The sequence below is a fragment of the Ahaetulla prasina genome, chromosome 2, assembly GCF_028640845.1.
Source record: "Ahaetulla prasina isolate Xishuangbanna chromosome 2, ASM2864084v1, whole genome shotgun sequence".
In the NCBI taxonomy this organism is placed as follows: domain Eukaryota; kingdom Metazoa; phylum Chordata; class Lepidosauria; order Squamata; family Colubridae; genus Ahaetulla; species Ahaetulla prasina.
The window spans coordinates 196,541,520-196,563,751 of NC_080540.1; the positions used below are offsets into that span (position 1 = coordinate 196,541,520).

A 22,232-nucleotide genomic window follows, 5' to 3' on the forward strand; every position below is an offset into this window, starting at 1 on the left:
GGCAACTCGCAGTTGTGCGAAGTTTCTCTTGGCCGCGACCATCACCTGCTCTTTGAGCAGGAGTCGTGAGCCCAGGAGAACCCCCATATTACGCACAAGGTCTGTTTGGGATAGTGCCACCCCATCCAAGACCAAAGAAGGCAATTCTCCCTCAGCCAACGAATCCCAGACCCAAAGCCACTCAGTCTTGTCAGGGTTTAGTTTCAACCCATACAACCTACATACCATCTTCCATTTATAAGACCTTTCCATCATACTATTAAAAAGCAGTAGCACACATGAAGATGGTGACTTTTGGGCTCAAAATATTACAACTTATACTGTTGTGCCACGCCCGCCCTCCTCTCCTCAGCCGGCCCCTCCCATCTCCTGCTATCTGAGTCAGTCTGATAATGAAGAGGAACAGCCTGGCATGCCTCCAGCCCCCAGCCCTGGCACCATGCCCGGACAGAATGTCAGGAATGAGCAAACAAACCTCCCTTCTACAGCGGTTGAGCACGAAGCCAGCCACGTGCTAGAATTGCCGGCAGCAGATCAGGAGGACGGAAAGTCACAGTGGACGGATCCCCGCTTCCGGAGAATGGAGAGGCGAACGTCAGCAAAAGGAAGGGAGGGGCAGGCCTGGATAAGTGCTGAGTCATGAAGCCACACCCCATGGCCTATATAAAAGACCAGCTTGAGTCAAGCAATTTGAGTCAAGCAAAGTCTCATCTGGCTTGCTGAAATCACACCTTGGATTCCTGCCTGCCCTGAGAACTCTGAAAGGAATTTGGCAAAGCTGCAGAGGCTTCATGGCCACGCTTGATACAGACTTCCCAGACCCGGCCATCGGAGCGGGAGGGGGACACAACATATACTAAGCTCATTATTAGGAAGACTCTCTCTGGGTACTTTAGTTAGAAAAATGTGTAGATCCCCTTAATTATACTGACTTTTTTTAAAAACTCTGCTTGTGTTTTCCCACCTATCTTTCCGATATTCTGCCAAAAATCCAAAAATTTCAAGGATTGGCCTGTCCTTGGGACTGAGAAAGGAATAAGTAAAACACCATGATTTAAGTGGTACCACTACTCTGCCATGATGATGGCAAATATCATGCAAAGCTTAAGTCTGAGTTTCCGCAAAATACTATAATAGGTTTGCCACCATTATCAGTATTGCAAATAAGCTACAGAATGTCTTTCTGGGGGAAGGGAAAGGAAGGGGAAAAAGATATTGAAGTAATTTTTATAACAGATGAAATTCTTAGATTGCTGGACAGAATCTTATAAATTAACAGTCCAGAGGAAGCTGCCCTAAATAAAGTCTGAATTTCAGACACATTCTCCCTTTTTTCCTTGGATTCTTACACTAATCCCTTTGCCTAATGAGGCTTTTTTTAAAATTGAAATCTTCTCACCATATAGTTGGCTAAATAATAATTACAGATTCTGGTAAACAGTTTTAGAAATAATCCTTGGAACAATCATGGACTTTGTTTCAATCAGGTGTCTGCATTAAACTACAGAGGCATTAAAATAACACACTCTCACATACAGACACAAATTGATGTCATCACTATGTAATATCAAATTCAAATACATGTAAATGAAAGTGTTTGCATGAGGACATTGTGAGCGCTTTATCATTTGTCTTCCTTTGCTCTCCCGATTTCCACTTATGTTTTTTAAAAAATGTGTAATTATACTTTTTCAGCTTTCACATATCTTTATAAATGCCCATTTTAAACTTATATTCTAAGTTTTAAATCTGTTTAGAACAAATTCCTTCTACAGAATAAAGGCTACTTCAGAAGCCAGACCAATGATTCCCCACATTACAGAGTAATTGCTTTACAGTTTTAAAATATATAGATATATGAAGACTTACCCTGAATATAATGATATTTTCTACTGGAAATGAATGTTTGGATGCATAATTCAAAGCAATATCAATATATCGGAACAAGTAAACTCCAAGTTGAGGATTTCCTAGTTCTTTCATAATGTTTATTTCTCTTTTGAAATCACTGGTACATAGGCCATTCTGACAAATTTGTGGCACTTCATTTCTAGAGACAACTAAAAAGCTAGAGAGTTCTTTATCTTGCTTTCCTTCTTCACGCAACTCAGTCCTAACAATAAAAAAGATGTTTTCAAGGCATGTTCCACTCTATGCAAATAAATTTAAAAAGATAGCAGTCAATTTTGTTGTTTCCTAGTAATATACTCTAGATTCCCCCTTTTAAGAGAAATGTGTCTGGGCCTGTCCATATAAAGCATCTCAGTATACATCCATTATTGCAGTAGCTGAAATAATAACTTCATATTTACTTTTATTATATTCTTGCTGCTATCAAATTATGGACTTCCTACTAAATGCCAGGTCACTCCATAACTGAAGTATTAGCCCAATAAACTTCATTTCTTCTGCATTCATGGTCTTAACATTTGATACAAATCATATGTTTTTATTTATTACAATTATTTATATCTTCAACTAACCCACTGGAATGGATGCTATAATTGAACTTGGGGGGGAAAGTTTCAAAGCAAAGGTTATGGTATATGCTGAGGTGATTTATAATTGACTAGGATCTCTTGAATCTGTCCAGTACAATTTTCTAGGGATGTTATTAAGAATTCCCTATTGTGTAAAATTGTGTGGATTCTAGGGATAGGAATTTGAATTCAACTTTGCCATCAGAAATGTTCATTTTATATATTGTTTTTTCAGACAGTTCCCTAGTTGACCTTACAACATAATATTTTTGTCCACATTTGGAGGGAGGCATGACTGTGGATTTGTATTATAACTTATTAGTTCAGCATGTAGTCTCAATTGACTTTAATGAATGAATGAGAATCCTTAATTAAGTTGGCACCTGAAAAAATCTAGATAATTTACTGTATCCAGACTGTATGAGATTGTTCTGCTTGGAAGAACTTTCTCCAATTTTAGTTATTTAGCCAATATCCTATGCCCAGTTTACAGGATCGCTCTTGCACATGCTATATTCATTCTTTTACCCCTTCATAGCTGGAAAGTTTAATGATATCCCAATGCAAAAGCATCTCTGTCCCTGTCAAGTGGGGAAATAGAATCAATCTCCTATGTACTATTACTGTTCTTTTTATAAGGCTTGGCAGGCTCTTGTAATTATGGCTCTATGGATTAATAGCCATAATAGCTGTGTAGAATATTCTTCAACCAACAGATCACCTGAGATTTCCACAAATATGGATTCTACTCCATTACTTTTTGACATTTAATATACTTTTTACATTTGACATAAACTTTTAAATAAACTTTTAAACTTTTCCAGAGGTTCAGTTAATGCATTTTTGGAGCATATTTTTAAAAGTACCATATTCTTTGGAGTATATTGTTTGGTTAACTTAAACAATGCTTTTTTGCTCTCCATATGGAAAACAATTGAATACCACTAATAATATTACTATTACATTTCGAATTTCAAGATAAAATGTCTTGCATGTTACAATACTCCACATTTATTAAACACTATAATTAACAGACATCTTTCTCTTGATGAAGTTTGATGTCCCAGAGGGTAGGGACAAGAGAGTTAGAATAGAAATAGATACCAGATGTAGTACTTGTATGTTTTTAGTCCACTATTAAGAGTGATGATGCCAAGGTCATGTATTACCCAGGCAACTTATTTAGCCTTCAGCCTAATTTTCTGTTTCTTTCATCTTAATTTCAAAGCAAATGATCTTCAGCAAGAATGATCTACACCTTCTCCAACAACCTATAGTTAGTTCTTGACTTATGACCACAATTGGGACCAGAATTTTGGTTGAGTGAAGGATCATTAAGCGATACACTGATGTGACTAGTTCACTTAACAACTGCAGTCCCAGCACTCCTGATTGCAGTAGTTAAGTGATTTCCTAGGTCTATAAGCAGATGGAGTGAAAGAACTGCCTGCTAAAGGATTTCAGCTCCCCTCCATCCCCACTGCTTGCAATCTTCTTTGCTGGCTTCCCCACTGACTTACTGAGGAAGATTACAAATGGCAATCACATGATTGCAAGGCACTCGGCAACTGGTTGTAAATGTGAATTGGTTGCCAAGTGCCCAAAATGCATCGCATACTATAAGGGTGAGGGACATTTTATAATGACCAGGAGTGTTTTACAAGTCAGAAAGCACCCTTTCCAAGGCCATCGTAACTTTGAATGGTCTTTAAATGACTATGTAAGGAGGAAAATAGAATAGATGACTCCATTCTACTTGTTGCTTTGCCACCTGCTTGCTCCAGCACTACCTACATTGGCTTAAAACATACCACAAAAATTGAAAATCCTTGTCATTTAATTCTATTTTAGAAGGCATCCATAAACTATAGCTTGCTGTTATATTCCAATTTTCAAATTATAGCTTGTGCAAAAATAAGGAGTACATTTAAGCCCACAGATTGCTTATGTAATACAGTACTTACTTATGTAATTCATGAAGATAAATTTTCAAAACAAATTAGAGGTTTAGAGTTTGTTAATACATTAATACATTTCTGTGCCTTTAGTGCAGAAAACTTCATACCTCCCTCTCTCACACACATACACACCCTGATAACAGAAGTGATAGAAATAAAATGCAATAAAGCAATAAACAGAAAAAGGTGATTTTATTGTGATTATATTTATCTGTGTTATAAACACAGAATGCCATAAATTTGCACAAAGAGTTTAGAGATTAGGACTGATTTTAACACTAGGTTAGAGACCCAAGTAGAAATTAGACTGCCTACAAAACATAAAGAATTTAATGTCTGATTTTACTCTGAAACTGGCCAAACTCAAGCAAAAATCGAGAATATTTACCTCATGGTAACTGCATATTTTCCATAGGATCATACAGATTTTTACATATCTATGTATGTATGTATATAAAAGGATTAAAGGATGTGTTCAAGATAGTAGAGAAATTATCTGAAGTAATGAGAGTCTTGATGAATAGCAATTGATTGAAGCCTAGTGTATGGTTTGTGACCAGAAGAGGGATTAGTTAATTGGGATCTCTGATTACATGTGTATGTGCATTTTTGTATTACATCTGTATGTGCATGTGCATTTTTCCTCACAGAAACATGTAACACTGACAAGTACACCGGATTTAGACCAGAGGAGACACCATCTGAAATCCTCATTCAAGTAGGCTGATCACTTTGGGCTGATCATTATCTCAATTTGCTGTGACGATGCATGAGGAAAAACTCAATCATGGGCAAAAAGTCCATTCAGTAAAATCGTTAATGATCTGTATTTTTATATTACAATAATTCACCTTTTTGCAATGAATTCTTCTTCCAAATCTTTATTATGAACCATCTCTATTTTATGAAATTGCCATAAAGATTCCAAATGGCACTGTATATCAAGGCAATTTTCATTCAGACGTTGTTTAATCTCATTATAGTCCCTTTGATTAGCAAAGCACTCTGTTAAAAAATCTAAACATAAAGAAAAGGAAAAAAATATATATAAAAAATAAGTATTCTCACCATGGTAGAGAGTACTCTAATTCTACAAAGATAATTTTAAATATTTCAAAATTAATAAGAGCCATGGTGGCACAGTGGTTTTCATTGTAGGCTAACTTTGCCCACTGCCAGGAGTTCGATACTGACTGGTTCAAGGTTAACTCAGCCTTCCATCCTTCCGAGGTCGATAAAATGAGGACCCAAATTGTTGGGGGAAATATGCTGTCATTGCAAATTATCCAGACATGTAAAGCATTATGGGACATACATCTAAGTGCCCCATACATCTAAGTGCTATTGTTATTGTTAATTTGGAAAATTTCCAGAAAAAATACTTTTCTAGCAATAAATGTTAGGAGGGGAAATAATAGGGGAAATATTTTTATCATGATTTAAAAATACATAATCTTATTTCAACCAAAGAAATTTGCAATGATTTCATCATTGGCTATATTTTTGCTTTTAACATGACATATGCTTTCTATATTATAAGAACATACATTTCAATTAAGGAACCAGACTCTAGTTTGAAACTTGATTCTTCCTCAGCTAAGACCCTGCATTAAAAAAAACTGCAGCAGGTTTTAATTCCACATTGATCAGTTGAACTGTGAAGCCTCTACAAGAATATATAAAAATAAGTATTCTCACCATGGTAGAGAGTACTCTAATTCTACAAAGATAATTTTAAATATTTCAAAATTAATAAGAGCCATGGTGGCACAGTGGTTTTTATTGTAGGCTAACTTTGCCCACTGCCAGGAGTTCGATACTGACTGGTTCAAGGTTAACTCAGCCTTCCATCCTTCCGAGGTCGATAAAATGAGGACCCAAATTGTTGGGGGAAATATGCTGTCATTGCAAATTATCCAGACATGTAAAGCATTATGGGACATACATCTAAGTGCCCCATACATCTAAGTGCTATTGTTATTGTTAATTTGGAAAATTTCCAGAAAAAATACTTTTCTAGCAATAAATGTTAGGAGGGGAAATAATAGGGGAAATATTTTTATCATGATTTAAAAATACATAATCTTATTTCAACCAAAGAAATTTGCAATGATTTCATCATTGGCTATATTTTTGCTTTTAACATGACATATGCTTTCTATATTATAAGAACATACATTTCAATTAAGGAACCAGACTCTAGTTTGAAACTTGATTCTTCCTCAGCTAAGACCCTGCATTAAAAAAAACTGCAGCAGGTTTTAATTCCACATTGATCAGTTGAACTGTGAAGCCTCTACAAGAATATAAAAAATAAGTATTCTCACCATGGTAGAGAGTACTCTAATTCTACAAAGATAATTTTAAATATTTCAAAATTAATAAGAGCCATGGTGGCACAGTGGTTTTTATTGTAGGCTAACTTTGCCCACTGCCAGGAGTTCGATACTGACTGGTTCAAGGTTAACTCAGCCTTCCATCCTTCCGAGGTCGATAAAATGAGGACCCAAATTGTTGGGGGAAATATGCTGTCATTGCAAATTATCCAGACATGTAAAGCATTATGGGACATACATCTAAGTGCCCCATACATCTAAGTGCTATTGTTATTGTTAATTTGGAAAATTTCCAGAAAAAATACTTTTCTAGCAATAAATGTTAGGAGGGGAAATAATAGGGGAAATATTTTTATCATGATTTAAAAATACATAATCTTATTTCAACCAAAGAAATTTGCAATGATTTCATCATTGGCTATATTTTTGCTTTTAACATGACATATGCTTTCTATATTATAAGAATATACATTTCAATTAAGGAACCAGACTCTAGTTTGAAACTTGATTCTTCCTCAGCTAAGACCCTGCATTAAAAAAAACTGCAGCAGGTTTTAATTCCACATTGATCAGTTGAACTGTGAAGCCTCTACAAGAATATATAAGAATTAAATAAATCTACCACTTTCTACAACAGGAATGGACACTTATTCAGATTAAGTCTTCAGATTCTTTTTGCAGGTGTGAGCTAGCCAAATTCAATCATATAAAATAACAATGTTTTTCTTAATGGGACCACATGGTCTCCAAACAGTTTACCTTTTCTGCTTCATATTGTTCCTTCTTTGATGGGAGTATTTTCACATTTTAGCTGCTCCTATTTTTTCTGCACACAGAACGTTCCTTCTGTTTTACTCTTTAACTATGTTTTACCTTGTTCTTTGAATAAACCTCTTTGCAATTAAAAAAACACACAGTCCAATCAAGGCCATGATCAAGGGCAAGACCATAGAGACTCCAGTATTTGAATTAGGAAGCTTGTAATCCAAGTCCAAAATCAGACCAAAAAAACCCAACTGAAACAGCAGCTACAGTAGAAGTACTGTAGTACAATACTTCTGGATAGGTCTATGTAGAGAGTAAGGAAAATAATTTTGATGGAAATTTACAGGAACTGTTACCTAGACAAAAGGGGCATGAAGCATTTTTTTAAAGTTCAGAGCAAAGAAATAACATTCAGAATGGCTCAGGTAGAATGCTTCCCTGATTCACCAATGTTTAAGAAGGGGAGGAGATAGAGCACATCAGACTTGTAAGATACTATTATTGCAGCTAATAAATAACATGAATTTATCCTTTCTGTGGAGATTTCTTGGTTTGTCCTATCCAATGGTGCTGACAATATGGCTAGAATTTTTGTTTGAGGAGTGTTTTCCTCTTTGGTTCAAATATGCCCTGGCAATAACGTTTTTTTACTATCTTCCCCATGTTGCCTTTTTCTTGCCTGCAGCCCATAAATGAGGCACAAAGCCAGATGGGTGACTTTGGGCCAGTCTCTAGGCAAGATTACTTCTGTAAGATTACTTCTGTAATCTTGTCAAGAAAACAGCAAAGACTAATCCAGGCCACAAAACACCACCACCACACACTTTCCTCCAGTCAACTCAATTCTTGGTAACTAGATGAGCCTATCTCTCTTTCTGTCTGGAGAGAGATGATTTACCATTACATTTTTCTGGTAATAAAGAAAAAAACAAGAACGAGATTTTTCAATCTCAGTCTAGCATATAGTTCTGCAATGTCCCAATAGTTTTCCTTCAAATTACTAACCTGATACGAATCTTTTAAAAATTGTTTTTACAACAGCCAGCATCAGCTATGTGCTGCTACCTGCTCTGGATTCAAGTCTCTTCATTTACTGGGATATGAAAAGTAAAGACGTGACAATTTATTTTATTTTATTGATTGATTTGATTTCTACCTTATTGTAGTTAATTCAAGGTGACATATATACTTATTGTCGCTACCTATTTTACTCACAATCACCATCCTATAAGGCAGAAAGGACCAACTGTCTGTCAGCTGTCATGCTCAAAGGAGGACTAAATACAACAGTCTCCAATTTTTAGCCTAGCATCTTATCCAATACACCAAACTAGCTTTCTTACATTCAATATAAGGATAAACTTAGCAGAAACTTACATCAGAAAGCCTGCTGAAAACAGTATTTTTACAATGCTTAGACTTTTAAGCAATGTCAAACAAGGAAAAATCCATACTTCATCATTTTAATTTTTTTAAAAAAAACACCTGTTCGAAACAGCCTTCAGTTAGGATGGGGAGAATCCTTGAACATGAAAGACCTATGATTTAATTCCGTTTCTGCAGGTTTTTCAGAGGTGGATAATCACTGCTCAAAGAGTTCAATTAGATTTACTGCACACTGGAGAGGGTTGGACTAGATTACTCTTGTATATTTTCCAATTCCACATTTCTATGATTTTAGAGTAAAAGAGTAGACCAGTGATGGCGAACCTTTTAGACACCAAGTGCCCAAACTGCATGTGCATGCATGCCCAAACTGAAAGGTGAGCGTGTGAACATGCGCATGCATGGGCACACGTACGTGGGAACATGCGCATGCACGGAGATGCGCAGCAGAGACCTGAAGACCAGCTGGCCGGAGGAAGGCAGGGCATCCCAGCACCAGCAGCGAAGCAAGAGGTAAGATCTTTTTCTTTCATGAGCTTCTGTTTCATTGTTTGCAGGGAATCAGAAGCTTACGAAAGAAACGCCATGGAGATCTGATCTGGGGCAACGGTGCACGTGCCAGTAGAAGGCTCTGCATGCCACCTCTGGCATGCGTGCCACCTCTGGCATGCGTGCCATAGATTCACCATCATGGGACTAGACCAATGTTCCTCAAATTTGGCAACAATGGAGCAGATAGTGAACTCAGTAGTAAAAAACTGAATACAACTGAAAATATATATGCCGAATAAAATCACTCCTACGTCTACAAAATACAAGTAGTCCTCATTTAGGGGCTGTAATTGGGACTGGTTAAGCAGTTGTTAAATGAAGATCACATGACTACAACTGTGCTTAGGATTTTATTTCAGCATTCCTTTGCTTTGCAGCATCAGGAGTCAATTACAATAACTGGGTGAGCCCAAATGGCAAGGAAGGTTTTTGGAATTTGACTCATGATGAAATCCTGTAGAAGACAAACCCTATAAATCCTTCTCCCACTCTTTCCAAGCATTTTGCAACAGACATCTCAGTGCTGAGATAATTAGCAAGAATTTAATTGATGTTTGTGTTTTAAATTCATTGGAGAGGAAAGGATTATAAAAGAGTAAGCAGGCACACAATGGGGAATATACATTAAAATGAATGCAGTGGCACCAGTTAGCCAATTTATTTGCCTAGCCTGCTCGAACCTATGTCAGTAATCACTTAGGAAGCAAAGAAAAGCCTTTAGTGTGAAAGTGATTAAAGTCTTATCAGTTATAGGCAGCAACTGTCAATTGACTAAGTAAGGCAGGGGTGTCAAACTCAATTTCATTGAGGGCCACATCAGGGCTATGGTTGACCTGAAGGGGTGTTGGGGGGGGCGTGCCTGACTGGGTGGGCATGCCCAGCTTGACGCCTCTCCCCAAACTGCTAGAATGTTTCCTCTTCACATGGGCAGACTGGGCTGAAGCCACATGGACCTGATCTTTCCTCTTTGCACTGGGTAGACCTGGCTGAGGCCACGCTTGGCCTGATCTTTCCTCTTCGGGTTGGGTAGACCAGGATGGTCCCTTGGTCCGCATCCGACCACATCGCGGTCTGGATCCAAACCGCAAACCTTGAGTTGGACACCCCTGAAGTAAGATCACAGAGCTGAGCTTGTTAACTCATGGTTAGACAGTGCTATACAGGTAATCCTCGATTTACAACTACAACTGAGCCCAAAATTTCTATTGCTAAGCAAGACATTTGTCAAGTGAGTTTTCTGCTATTTTACGACCTTTCTTTCCATAGTTAAGTGAATCATTGCAGTTTTTAGGTTAGTAACACGGTTATTAAGTGAATCTGGCTTCCCATTGACTTAGCTTGTCAGAAGGTCACGAAAATGGATATGACTCTGGGACACTGCAACTGTCATAAAAATGAACCAGTTGCTAAGCATCTAAATTTTGATCATATGACCATCGGAATGTTGCCAAAGTCATGTGAAAAATGGTCATGTCATTTTTTTTGGTGCCACTGTAACTTCAAATAGTCACTAAATAGTCACTGTAAGTCGAGGAACTATCTGTACTGCAGAAAAAAGCTGCTGAAGAAGAGTGTTTCTTTAGGCCATCTCTCCATTCTATGGATATGGGGGAGAGAAAAAAAGGACCACATGTACTAAATGATTGTCACGGTGAATATGTGATTTAGAAATACATGTTGAGAAGGTTGTAAATTGATGAAGTTACTTTTTTATTACCATCATAATTGCAAATGGTCACTGTCTGAGGCAGTCGCTACATGAGGATTAGTATAGTGTCTAAACATGGCACAATTTCTGCTATAAAGATTAATTTTCTTAACATTAGCCAACTTAGATCATGATACATCATACCATAATATAGTTTATAAATGGAACTGTGTATGTTGCTTTATTTACTGTACCTTTATCAGGAGGTTTTTTAGGAATTGTAAATTTTTTCAGACAATTTTGATCCACCAAAAATAATCCCTTCATATTTTTCCTTATTACTTCCATCTTTGGTTCCATTTCTATTTTGTTTTCAACCTAAATTAAGGACAAAAAGCAGAAATTGTATCAAATTGTATGCTTAATTGATTTCTTTTTAAATATTGTTTAATTGCTTTGCTTTTGAATTGTGTTTCATCTTTCTCAATTGTTTCCAGATTTAATCCAAACTAATTCCCATAACAAAAATTGGAAAAAAAGCAAAAATACTTAAGTTTTGCTTTTTTGAAATATCACAAATCACAACCAGGTAGCTATAATTACAGTGGACATCAGTTAAATCTTTTTCAAATTCAAAATCAAATTACAATGCTTCAGTATAATTGTAGTTTAAGTTAAGAATAAAATTTCAGCAAAACATTTTATTTATTTAATAAATGTACTGAGCTAAAGGATTTATTTGTGAATGCACCTATATTAACCAGTCACTAGAGGGAGATAAAGTACGTGCTTATCAGTCAGAATATACTTTGTGTTCTTCTTTCTATCCCGTTTTTTCTTCAGTATCACAGCTTTTTAGGCTATACATTTGTGGAGAAAACTTATTTGTTATTATACTATAAAAACATTTTTAGAGGCTTTAAGGATGAAGTGTAAGGAATAGTTTGTCAACTCTGAAACGAACCTGGCTGAACCCATCTTATGCTGCCTCAAAGTTGTCATGGTGCCTGAGAAGGAAGGGGAGGGGGGGAGTAGATAGCCCAGCTTACAGTTAAAATAAAAAGTTTTCCTGTGGGAACCAAGGTCATCGTAACAGGTGGCTGGTGAAGGAGGAGAGAAGCCTGCCAGCTGTATTCATTGGACCATGTGATGTAGCATCCATCTGCAATTCTTTTAAAACTGTAACTTCTATCTTCAGAATCTCTGGAAAAGATGAAACTTCAGGGCTACCATACCTGTTGCAGATAGTTGTTCTGAAGCCTTTATTTTTTAATGAAAGCACTGCACAACTTTATTAATAAGAGCAATAAAACTTATGATGGATATTTTTTAGTGCATTGGGGCAGGGAAATGGATGGTTGAAATGAAATTGGAAGAGAAATAGTAGGGGGGGAAATAAAACTGGGTGGAATGTGAAAGGGTTAGTGGAACAGGAAAGGGAGAAAAACTCTATGCTCTTCATGTGTAAAGGAAAACTTGGTGTGGTGTGATGGGAAAGGGGACAAACCAAAGATGTACTGCACTCTGAGCTTGCCAGAATAGTTATGCAATCCCAGGAATATATTTGAGCTAAGAAGGTGACAGCAGAACGTTCTAGAACAGGGGTCCCCAACCGCCAGGCCATGGCCTGGTACTGGTCCATGGCCTGCTAGAAACTGAGCCACGCAAGCAGTGGGCAAGTGAGCAAAGCTTCATCTGTGTATGCGCGGGATCTAGGTTGTGTGCAAAACTATGCCCCCCACCCCAGTCCATGAAAAAATTGTCTTCCACAAAACAGGTCCCTGGTGCCAGAAAGGCTGGGGACCACTGCTCTAGAACAAACATGCTACTTGAAAGCTACGTCAAAGCTTGTAATCCAAATGGCAACATATTCTTAAGACAAAGTTATGGCCATCATTCCTGTTTCACTGAGTTAGAACTCCAAAAAAATGGGATCCAGGGTCAGAGGAGATTCTCCATCCATGGACATCCATGGTATGAATTTTCTGGAGTCCTTATCTCCAATAAGAGAAAAGTGGCCCCTCCCCATAGTCAGCATCCTTTCAAAACTATTTACCTCTAGTCTGTGAATATAATCCCCACCCACCCTTCAGGTAATTACTTGAGGATAAAAGCTACTCTTCTTAAATAGGATACTAGTTCTTTGAGATTGTGAAGAAAGGATACTGCTATGTTAGCAGAAGTAAAGAAATAAACAAGCATTTTCTTATCATTATGGCAGGACTGAAAATGTAAGGAATGCAAAAAAACTTGAGAACTTGAAAGATGGAAGGGCAAGGAAATCAACAATATCAAGATATATAAGAGAGAGAACTTGGTGGCCTCCGTCAGAAAATCAACTAGCAATGTGTTAACAATTATGACATTTGTATCCCTAAGCCAAAACAACTTGCATCTTGTGTAATCAGTTCCCACAAAGTTATTCCTGTAAAGTTTTAACACTGTATAAACTGCTCCTCTGAGTAAATCAGAGATAGACTACAACAGCTCTTCCGTACCCAAAACACTATTACTACCAGAAAAAAGAAATAAGGAGAGAAGAGAGAAATTGTCTCAAATATGAGGCTTGCGCACCTTCTAAAGAGTGTGCATGGGAGTGGGGGCAGAAGTGAACAAGTAAAACACTTCCTTTATCAATAATAATAATAATAATAATAATAATAATAATAATAATAATAATAATAATAATAATAATAATAATAATAATAATAATAATAATAATAATAATTTAATTTTTATACCGCCCTTCTCCCGAAGGACTCAGGGCGGTGAACAGGCAGATAAAATAATACAATATATTACAATAAAACCCTCTTTAAAAAACTTATTCAAAATAGCCTAAATTTAAAATACAATACAAAATATAAAAATAAACCCCAATAAAATCCATATTTAAAAAACCCTATTTAAGCCAGTCCTGCTCGGAAGAATAGATATGTCTTCAGCTCACGGCGAAAGGTCCGGAGGTCAGGAAGTTGTCGAAGTCCTGGGGGAAGGTCGTTCCAGAGGATAGGTGCACCCACAGAGAAGGCTCTCCCCCTGGGGGTCGCCAGCCTACACTGTTTGGCTGACGGCACCCTGAGAAGACCCTCTCTATGGGAGCGTACCGGCTGGTGGGAGGCATGTGGTAACAGAAGGCGGTCCCAAAGATATCTCGGTCCTATGCCATGGAGCGCTTTAAAGGTGGTAACCAACACCTTGAAGTGCACTCGGAAAACCACAGGTAGCCAGTGCAGCCTGTGCAGGATCGGTGTTATATGGGAGCCACGAGTGGCCCCCTCTATCACCTGCGCGGCCGCATTCTGAACCAACTGAAGTCTCCGGGTGCACCTCAAGGGGAGCCCCATGTAGAGAGCATTGCAGTAGTCCAGGCGAGAAGTGACGAGGGCGTGAGTGACCGTGCATAAGGCATCCCGGTCTAGAAAGGGGCGCAACTGGCGGACCAGGCGAACCTGGTAAAAGGCTCTCCTGGAGACGGTCGCCAAGTGATCTTCAAAAGACAACCGTCCATCCAGGAGAACACCCAGATTGCGCACCCTCTCCATCGGGGCCAATGACTCGCCCCCGACAGTCAGCCACGGTTGCAGCTGACTGTACCGGGATGCCGGCATCCACAGCCACTCAGTCTTGAAGGGGTTGAGCTTGAGCCTGTTATAAAAGCGATTCATCATGAAATCTCCAGAACAGTAAAGCCTACAAACTTGAAATTTGGCATGTACATTCCTCTTGGCTTCCAGGTGCTCGCTAAGAAAGGATTTTTCGAAATGATCATCAGATCATTAGCATTTCATATACAGTATATTCATATACATATACATATTAACACGCTCTGATGCTAAGGAGTTAAACGTTCCACTCCCTCTCCCCACCTGAAAAGTTCCAGCTGCCACTTGCCTCACATTCCGTTACCTCAGATCAAACTGGTAGACGTTCCACTCCTTCACTCAGGAGCGGTCTGGGGCTCCTTACAGTCAGTACCTGACCAAAATGTCTACACCTTTCACCTATGGAACTGCTTCTGAACTCAAGGGGGCAAGAGAGATATTCCCTTATGTGTTTCAATCACCAACCACCACTGAGCCAACGGATTGTGAACTGAATTTCCCCTGCATAGTGTCCCAGCCCCAACTCACTTCTTACACTGACCTCCTCAGTTCAGATGAATCTGTTCCTTCTACTGTAACACCAGTTAAAGGGAAAAGATGGTCTTTCTGCTGCCCAGAAGTACAACGGATGCTTCAAAATAACATCTTTTGGAGCCAGAGAGGTGAAGGAGGGAATTTTTATGCCAACATTCGAAGTGCAGGGGCAGGTCTACCACAGGATAGGGAGTATCATAGCGGGGTCTCAGCAGAAGCCTTCATTTCTCCAGATATACTTTGTTGGTGATGATGACAATGAGAATCTGTCAAGACCATGGGGATGCTACAATGGTCATAATTGTGAAAAATGGTCATAAGTAGCGAAGCACAGGTATTCAGCTAGTCCCCAGATATAGGTAAATGTAAAGGTAAAGGTTTTCCACTGTCCAGTTGTGTATGACTCTAGGGGGCAGTGCTCATTTCTTTTTTTTTAGCCAAGGGAGACAGCATTGTCTGAAGACATTTCCATGGTTATGTGGCCAGCATGACTATACGACGAGGTACATGGAACCCTGTTCCTTTCCACCTTAGTAGTACCCATTTATCTACTCAAATTTGTATGCTTTCAAACTGCTAGGTGGGCAAAAGCTGGAGCAAGCAATGGGAGCTCACCCTGTTGCGTGGTACTCATGTATCAAACCCAGGATGTCAGCTTTCCAGCTAACAAGCTCAGCATGTTTAATCACTGAGCCATTGTGCCCCCTCCTCATTATGTGCTATACAGCAAATCTTATTTTTTTATAAATTTACAGTGCTGATGAGTAGTTAGCTCAGAAATTGCTCGATCCCTCTATAATGTACTCAAGGGTTTTGTCAGTGTTCCAGGAAAAAAAAAAAACCCAACTCCAAGTAAAATTCTGAAGCAAGCATCTAATATGGCTTCCAAAGCTGACAGGTTTTTTGTTTTAACTTAAGAGCATGCAGGTTCCCCTACCATAATTTCTCTACCATGTTTATTCTCAATTACTGGAGGGTTAAAAAGATTAATTTCCTTTACTTTTGAAGAGGGTGTTTTTAAACACAGTTTAACATATACATCCACAGTTTAAATTTACATCCAGAATATACAGAAATTGCTACCTTGTTTTTTGGGTAACCAACTTTCATACTTAGGCATCCAGTCATGCATATTTGCTTTTAAAGAAAAAAATGAATTCTTTTGGTTGAAAAAACTGACAAAAAGGTATATTATATAGAAGACAGCAACTTTTTTAAAGTCAAGGATTCAAATATCTAAACACTCTGGTTTATGATAGGCTTTTCAGTCTATTTTCAGTCTTCAAACCTTACCATGCTAAACAATATTGGCAATGGTATTACCGGAGTTCTAGTCAAAGTCACAGAGAGAGCAGAAGTGGAAGTTTAGCAGCCCATATCTTAGTACCTCTACTATGGTGTTTTGCAAAGGGTATTTCCAAAGCCAAATGTTATCACTGAAAATAGGGATGTGAATTAGGATGATCCAAATGCTCAGGTACATATTATCAGGATACAGGTAATATTTAACACAACTTAGCTCCTATGGCCTTTTTTCATTGCTAAAAGAGCTTTCTCCAACTACATCACCAATGTTTACAAATTCACATTGTTGAACTTATAAATTTGCCCGTCCCAGGAAAGAAATCCCCATATCTATGACACTACCCCATTCAGTTTGCTTTTCCCATTCTGTGTTATCGTCCCATCCATTAACATTTTCATTCCCTCTTTCCAAAGCAGGAAGAGTGTGAGAACATCTCTTCCTACAAATCTTATTAAAAAGCATTAAATTGTGAGCTGCAGTTCACTTCATACACAATGAGTAATACAGCTTTCTTCCTATAATTCCTTCCTACATTAGGACAAGTACAGTGCATCCCTGCCTTGGGATTTTTAGGTCTCAAACTGTTTACCATTTTACAAGTTAACGCTACAATGTAACTAACTTTTCATTAAACATGCAAAGGCTTCTATTATGCTCCAATTATTAAGATGCCATATAGATGATCAAGAGGTACTCTTCATACAGTCAATAAATTAGTTGCTATTTAATAAATTTAAGCTTCCCACTCATTTCCTGAATATTAGAATAGAGCAAATAACACATATATCTAATGTAAACTGAATATTATGAATTTTCTACTACTAACTTCCTTGAAAAGTACATTAAACCATCATTTGAAAAACCTATCTAGCTTCTGGATTTTCTCTAGTTAGTTAATATAGATGAAGAATTCATTGCATTATTCCATCCTAATACTGTTCTTCAATTCCATCACACTTTCTTACCAAACTAAATTGGAAACACTTATCCAGGAATGGGCAAACTGTATTCTTTCATACATTAGGAAATTTAATCTTCAAACAACCTCAACCAGAACGTCTAATAGTGAGTGATGCGGAGCAACAATGTTGAGAAAACAAAAAACATAAAATATATTCAATAAATGTAAAGGGAATAATGAAAATATGTATTACTGTAACCTCAACTGAGAATCTCATAATGCTAGAACAGAATTTACTGCTCTGAAATAGTATAACTTTGTACTGTGAAGCTCATTGTAATTCAAATAAAATAACCAATAGCTTGTGAGTTAATTATATAAGTATCATTTACTAGCTATTATAGAAGTTTCATAATACATAAAACTACATAGCATGTTTAAAAGCCTACTTACATAAACATTCATTTATTAAAATTCTATTATCAGTTCAACCATATCACCTACTCACTGATTAAAATTCTACTATGAATTCAGCCACATTTGTCCTTGTTGAGAAGTGTTGATAATTTTCCTAATAAATTGCACAATTAAAGGGCTACATGATCTACATCTATTTCTGAGTGTCCTAAAAGGCAATCCGATAATTTGAGTCTCTTATTAAATAGGATATAAAATGAAGCATTCAATTTTTGTAAAAAATGTATTATTAAAAAGTTGTGCAATATGCTTCCAGTACGTTTTATAACATCCAGTAGAAATTAAAAATTGTGTTCAGATCTATTTACTGTTCTTCAGACTAATTTTCAGTAGTAACTAAACTATTCTGAAGGGGCATAATGAATAATGCTAGCAGCAAAAGTCATAGCCAAACATAAGCAATATTAAAATCTAACCCTTCCCTTTCTTATCAACAAAGAATTGCAGATAATTCTTTTTTGGTGATTTGATAAAAGCCCCATGGAATTGACAGGTATTAAATATATTGCAATCCAATTGTAGACTTGTAGTACAAATTAGACCATGGTAAACTTTAAAAGAGAGAACTTACAGGGCTTGTTAAGATCTATTCTAAATTCATTTTAGAATAAATATTACTGACTTCAAAGAATTTAATTTCAAATATAATCAGTCTTATTTGTTTCACTTGTTATTACAACTATCCGCATTCACAATATCCTCAAATAAGAGGGATAGGAGAGGGTGTAAGTTTCTTGTTTGCTTGATTTAATATTAAGAATAATAACTTTTGAAAAGAAGTATTTTTCATTGGAATACCCAGGTAAAAATGTTTAAAGAATACTTAAGCAATAACTTTTATTATCTAAACTTCAATGTATATATATCTGCCTTCCACTTAGACTATTTTATACTTTAACAAAAAAGCCTTAATACTTAAGTTATTAATGTATAATTTAAAGCTTTAAGTACTTGCTAACAATCTACGGATAATCTGACTGATAAATATTTACTACAGCATATTTCTACATAGACTGTTCCTAACATAAAAGCAAGGAACAGAGACTTCAATCTGTATAGATGGGTGACATTTAGATTTTAATCTCTTTAGTGCACACAAATAAATCTCTAAATAGGATTGAACAGATACAGCACTCAAGGCTAAAACCAATCATACAAGCCAGGAACTAGAGGAAGAGTACTAAAATACTAGTTATAACGGGTATTAAATGTTCCTATTGTGAAAACAGCTGAGGACCCGGGGCAAGAAGAGAAACTTGGATTTATAGCAAAAGAAAGGGCAACTGCGGATTGTCAGCTCGTTACATCGCCTCAGTCCCACAGCCTACTGTACTAGAAATACTTGATTCACAACCAAAAGGGCGAAGTGGGGGGTGGGGCTGTAACGAATTATTAACGGCTATTTGCCCCATTAACGAAATGGAACCTTCACGTTCAAACTACACTCGCGCACTTCCAATGGCTCAGCAACGAGCAAAGCTAAGGAGAACGGGGCGGGGGGGGGAGGGTCCTTGCTTTCAAACCCTCCTTTAACTTTAAAAGACACCTGGAGTTTACCCGCTGCTGAACGGAGCGGAGTCCACTCGCTTATTTTGGCCCCGAAAAGAGAAACGGGTCCAACCCTCGGTCTCCGTCTCGGCTGCAAGCGGCGAGCCTCTCGCCGAACAACAGCGCCAGCACTGAAACTTTACTTGGGAACGAGGTCAACCGGGATCGGATAGGGAGCAACGAGTTTACTTTACATTGTAACTTTTCCAAGCTACAATGATCCAACGATCCTGGGAACCGAGCACTGAGGGACTTTCGCCACCTCCGCTCCCACCCCGAGTAAAAGCGAAGGAATAATCAGCTAGTCACTCACGATCCATCCGTGACCACTAGCATCCTCCCGCCTACATAAAGCGTCTTCAGAACTCCCCTTGGATTCGCCTCCATCGCGCTCCCTGCAGCACTCCTCTTGCCGCCGCGCCAGGCTGGGCTCCGCTATCCCTGTCTGAGCGGCGCATCCAAGAAGCCGCTCGGGTGCCCATTGCCTCGGGCGGACGCTAAGCTCCTGCTGCTGACGCGCCACCGCCACCATCACGCCAACTGCAGCGCCAGCCCCGAGCGCAGCCCTCTATAGGCTCCTCAGGATCAGGGCGGGGCGGAGGCCAAGCCAAGCATCTTACCGCTCTCAGTGGAGGCGGGATCTTTTCCGGCCCAGCTGTTTAATTCTCCTCTCTTCGGGAAAGGACCTGTGGTTTCCGTGACGGGCTGGGCTCCCGCTTGTAGCACGCGAAGTTTCTTTTTCGCCGTATGTGGTGTGTCAAACTGGCGGCCCGCGGGCCGGATGCATCACGCGCATTGCACGCCCACCCCGGCTCAGCAAAGGCAAAAAACGTCGCGATACGACGTCACGTGAGGTGATCGCCTTTAACAGAACGCCTCGCGTCAGAAACTTCAAGAATTTTCTAGTAAGCCACAGTCGAACGACAAGATCATGGTTTAGTTTAATGTCGGTTTACTTTCCGACTACAATTGCTCTGACATAAAAGATGCCCTATGCGGTACATCACATATCTCTCGCAGAATCGAATAATGAAAAAAGTGTTTTTTAATAAATGCAACTCTACTACTTTACATTTAAACTAAACGGTATATATAATATTTGATTGTAGCCCATCCTTTTCCTTCTGACTTCCAAGTTTCTGTAATAATACCTGGCTATTCCTAACAATGATGCTGCCTGAATTTCAATTGTGGAGTGAATTATGTAGCTAAGTTTGCCCGTCATACTAAACATACAGTGTGACTGGTGATCGTTGTATAACGAATATTCTGGGTGCTTCATATGCATTCTTCAAAGGTGACTACATATATAACCTTCTGGTGTTTTGATAAGTAGCTGAAAGATTCAGTTTGTAGGGCAGCTCCTTCCCGGCTTTTGGCTTAACTTAGCTTTAATATACCTGCTGCTGTATAATGCTGCTTAGTTCTGGCTGCAACTACTTCCCAGTACAGAATTTAATCAATCTTCTACTGCCACTCTACCTTCTGGATTAAAACTGCTAGAGTTCTACCACAACAAGATGTACAATCTATAGTGCTTGACAGATTTTAAAATCAGATGACCTGATCCACCTGATCAGTGACCAGCATCAATTGCTGTCATTTCTCTTCCAATAGTTCATCTTTCATTAGGATAAAATGAGATTGCGTAGGATAGCAAAATCATTTCCCGATTGTCCTTTTTAAAATCAAACTTAAGTATGGATATTGATGTTTAACTCCATTTCAATCTTTCTGTCTTTCTGAGCCTGGAAGCTGTATATCAGTGATTTGGATATTTTGTCAAGAGCCCTGTAACCACAGTATGAATCCTCCCTGGCAACCCTTTCTTAGCCTCTATGAAACTGCCTTTGTTTCATCCTCAACTCACAAATAAGATAGCTTCTTCCTTCACCTGTCCTTACCACTTTCTATAGAGGGACAGTCGACAGCATCCTTCATATTGCATTACTGTCTGGTTTGGAAGCATTACAGGTAATCCCTGGGTTACAAGCATTCCCTTAGTGAACGTTCAAATTTACATAAGCTCCCCCAGTGTTTACGAACAAGTCCCAAAATTATGAATATTGCAGCACCAGGGAAGTTGTTCACTCTTATGAATGACCACAGAGGCTCTGCAATATTCACCCCACCTATTCCCCATACTCCAATCGGGTCTTCACGGGCACTTTGCCTGGGGAGACTCCCTTACCTTGTGAAGATCTCTCTATCGCAGTTTCTTTGCCTGCTTCATTGCTTCAGGCTTTCGGTGCATTCGCAGAGAAGAGGCCTAACTACCGTGAGACCTCATGCTACTGATGTCCTCATTCTACTGATGTCGTGTGATCTTGCACTTTAGGCCTCTATTCTCTGCGAATTGAGGCCTGGGCATTTGCAAACGGAGGGAAGGCTTTGTCTTACGGAATACAAGAGGTTTCCCTCCTGTCATAGACTCAGGACAGTCTTGCACAGCAAATATTAAGTTTCGCCAGAGTTGTCTACTTTAAACAAAATTTAAAAGTATTGTTCACATCCTTCTATGTAGTACAATGGAGAAAAGTGTTAGCAAAGTCACAATTTCACAATGGCTAAATGTCATCACATAAAAATAAAAACATCCGTGGCATGTTTGTAATGCATTTTCCATATTTGCCTCTATGTAGAATTTTGTTTTTAAAGTCTTCAACAGCCCATAGAATGCATATCTTTCAAAATATTTTGCCCTGATGATTTACTAGTTCCCAAATCTCTCTTACT

At 38.4% G+C, this 22,232-nt stretch overlaps 1 protein-coding gene across 5 annotated transcripts in view; it reads right to left on the reverse strand.

Moving 5' to 3' along the window:
• TEX15 (testis expressed 15, meiosis and synapsis associated) overlaps positions 1 to 20,016 on the reverse strand; it is a 65,610-nt gene extending 45,594 nt beyond the window's left edge. For 4 of the 5 annotated variants that reach the window (XM_058171131.1, XM_058171130.1, XM_058171128.1 and 1 more), the window contains exons 1-4: positions 19,810 to 20,016; positions 11,380 to 11,503; positions 5,290 to 5,455; positions 1,870 to 2,113 (exon numbers count right to left, since the gene is read on the reverse strand). In XM_058171131.1, coding sequence (XP_058027114.1) covers positions 1,870 to 2,113; positions 5,290 to 5,455; positions 11,380 to 11,485 — 516 coding nt within the window. In that variant the 5' untranslated portion in view covers positions 11,486 to 11,503; positions 19,810 to 20,016. Of the gene's footprint in view, positions 1 to 1,869; positions 2,114 to 5,289; positions 5,456 to 11,379; positions 11,504 to 19,809 lie in introns of those variants that run through there. The other variant, XM_058171129.1, reaches the window with a different exon arrangement.
• Between the last annotated feature and the right edge of the window lie 2,216 nt (positions 20,017 to 22,232).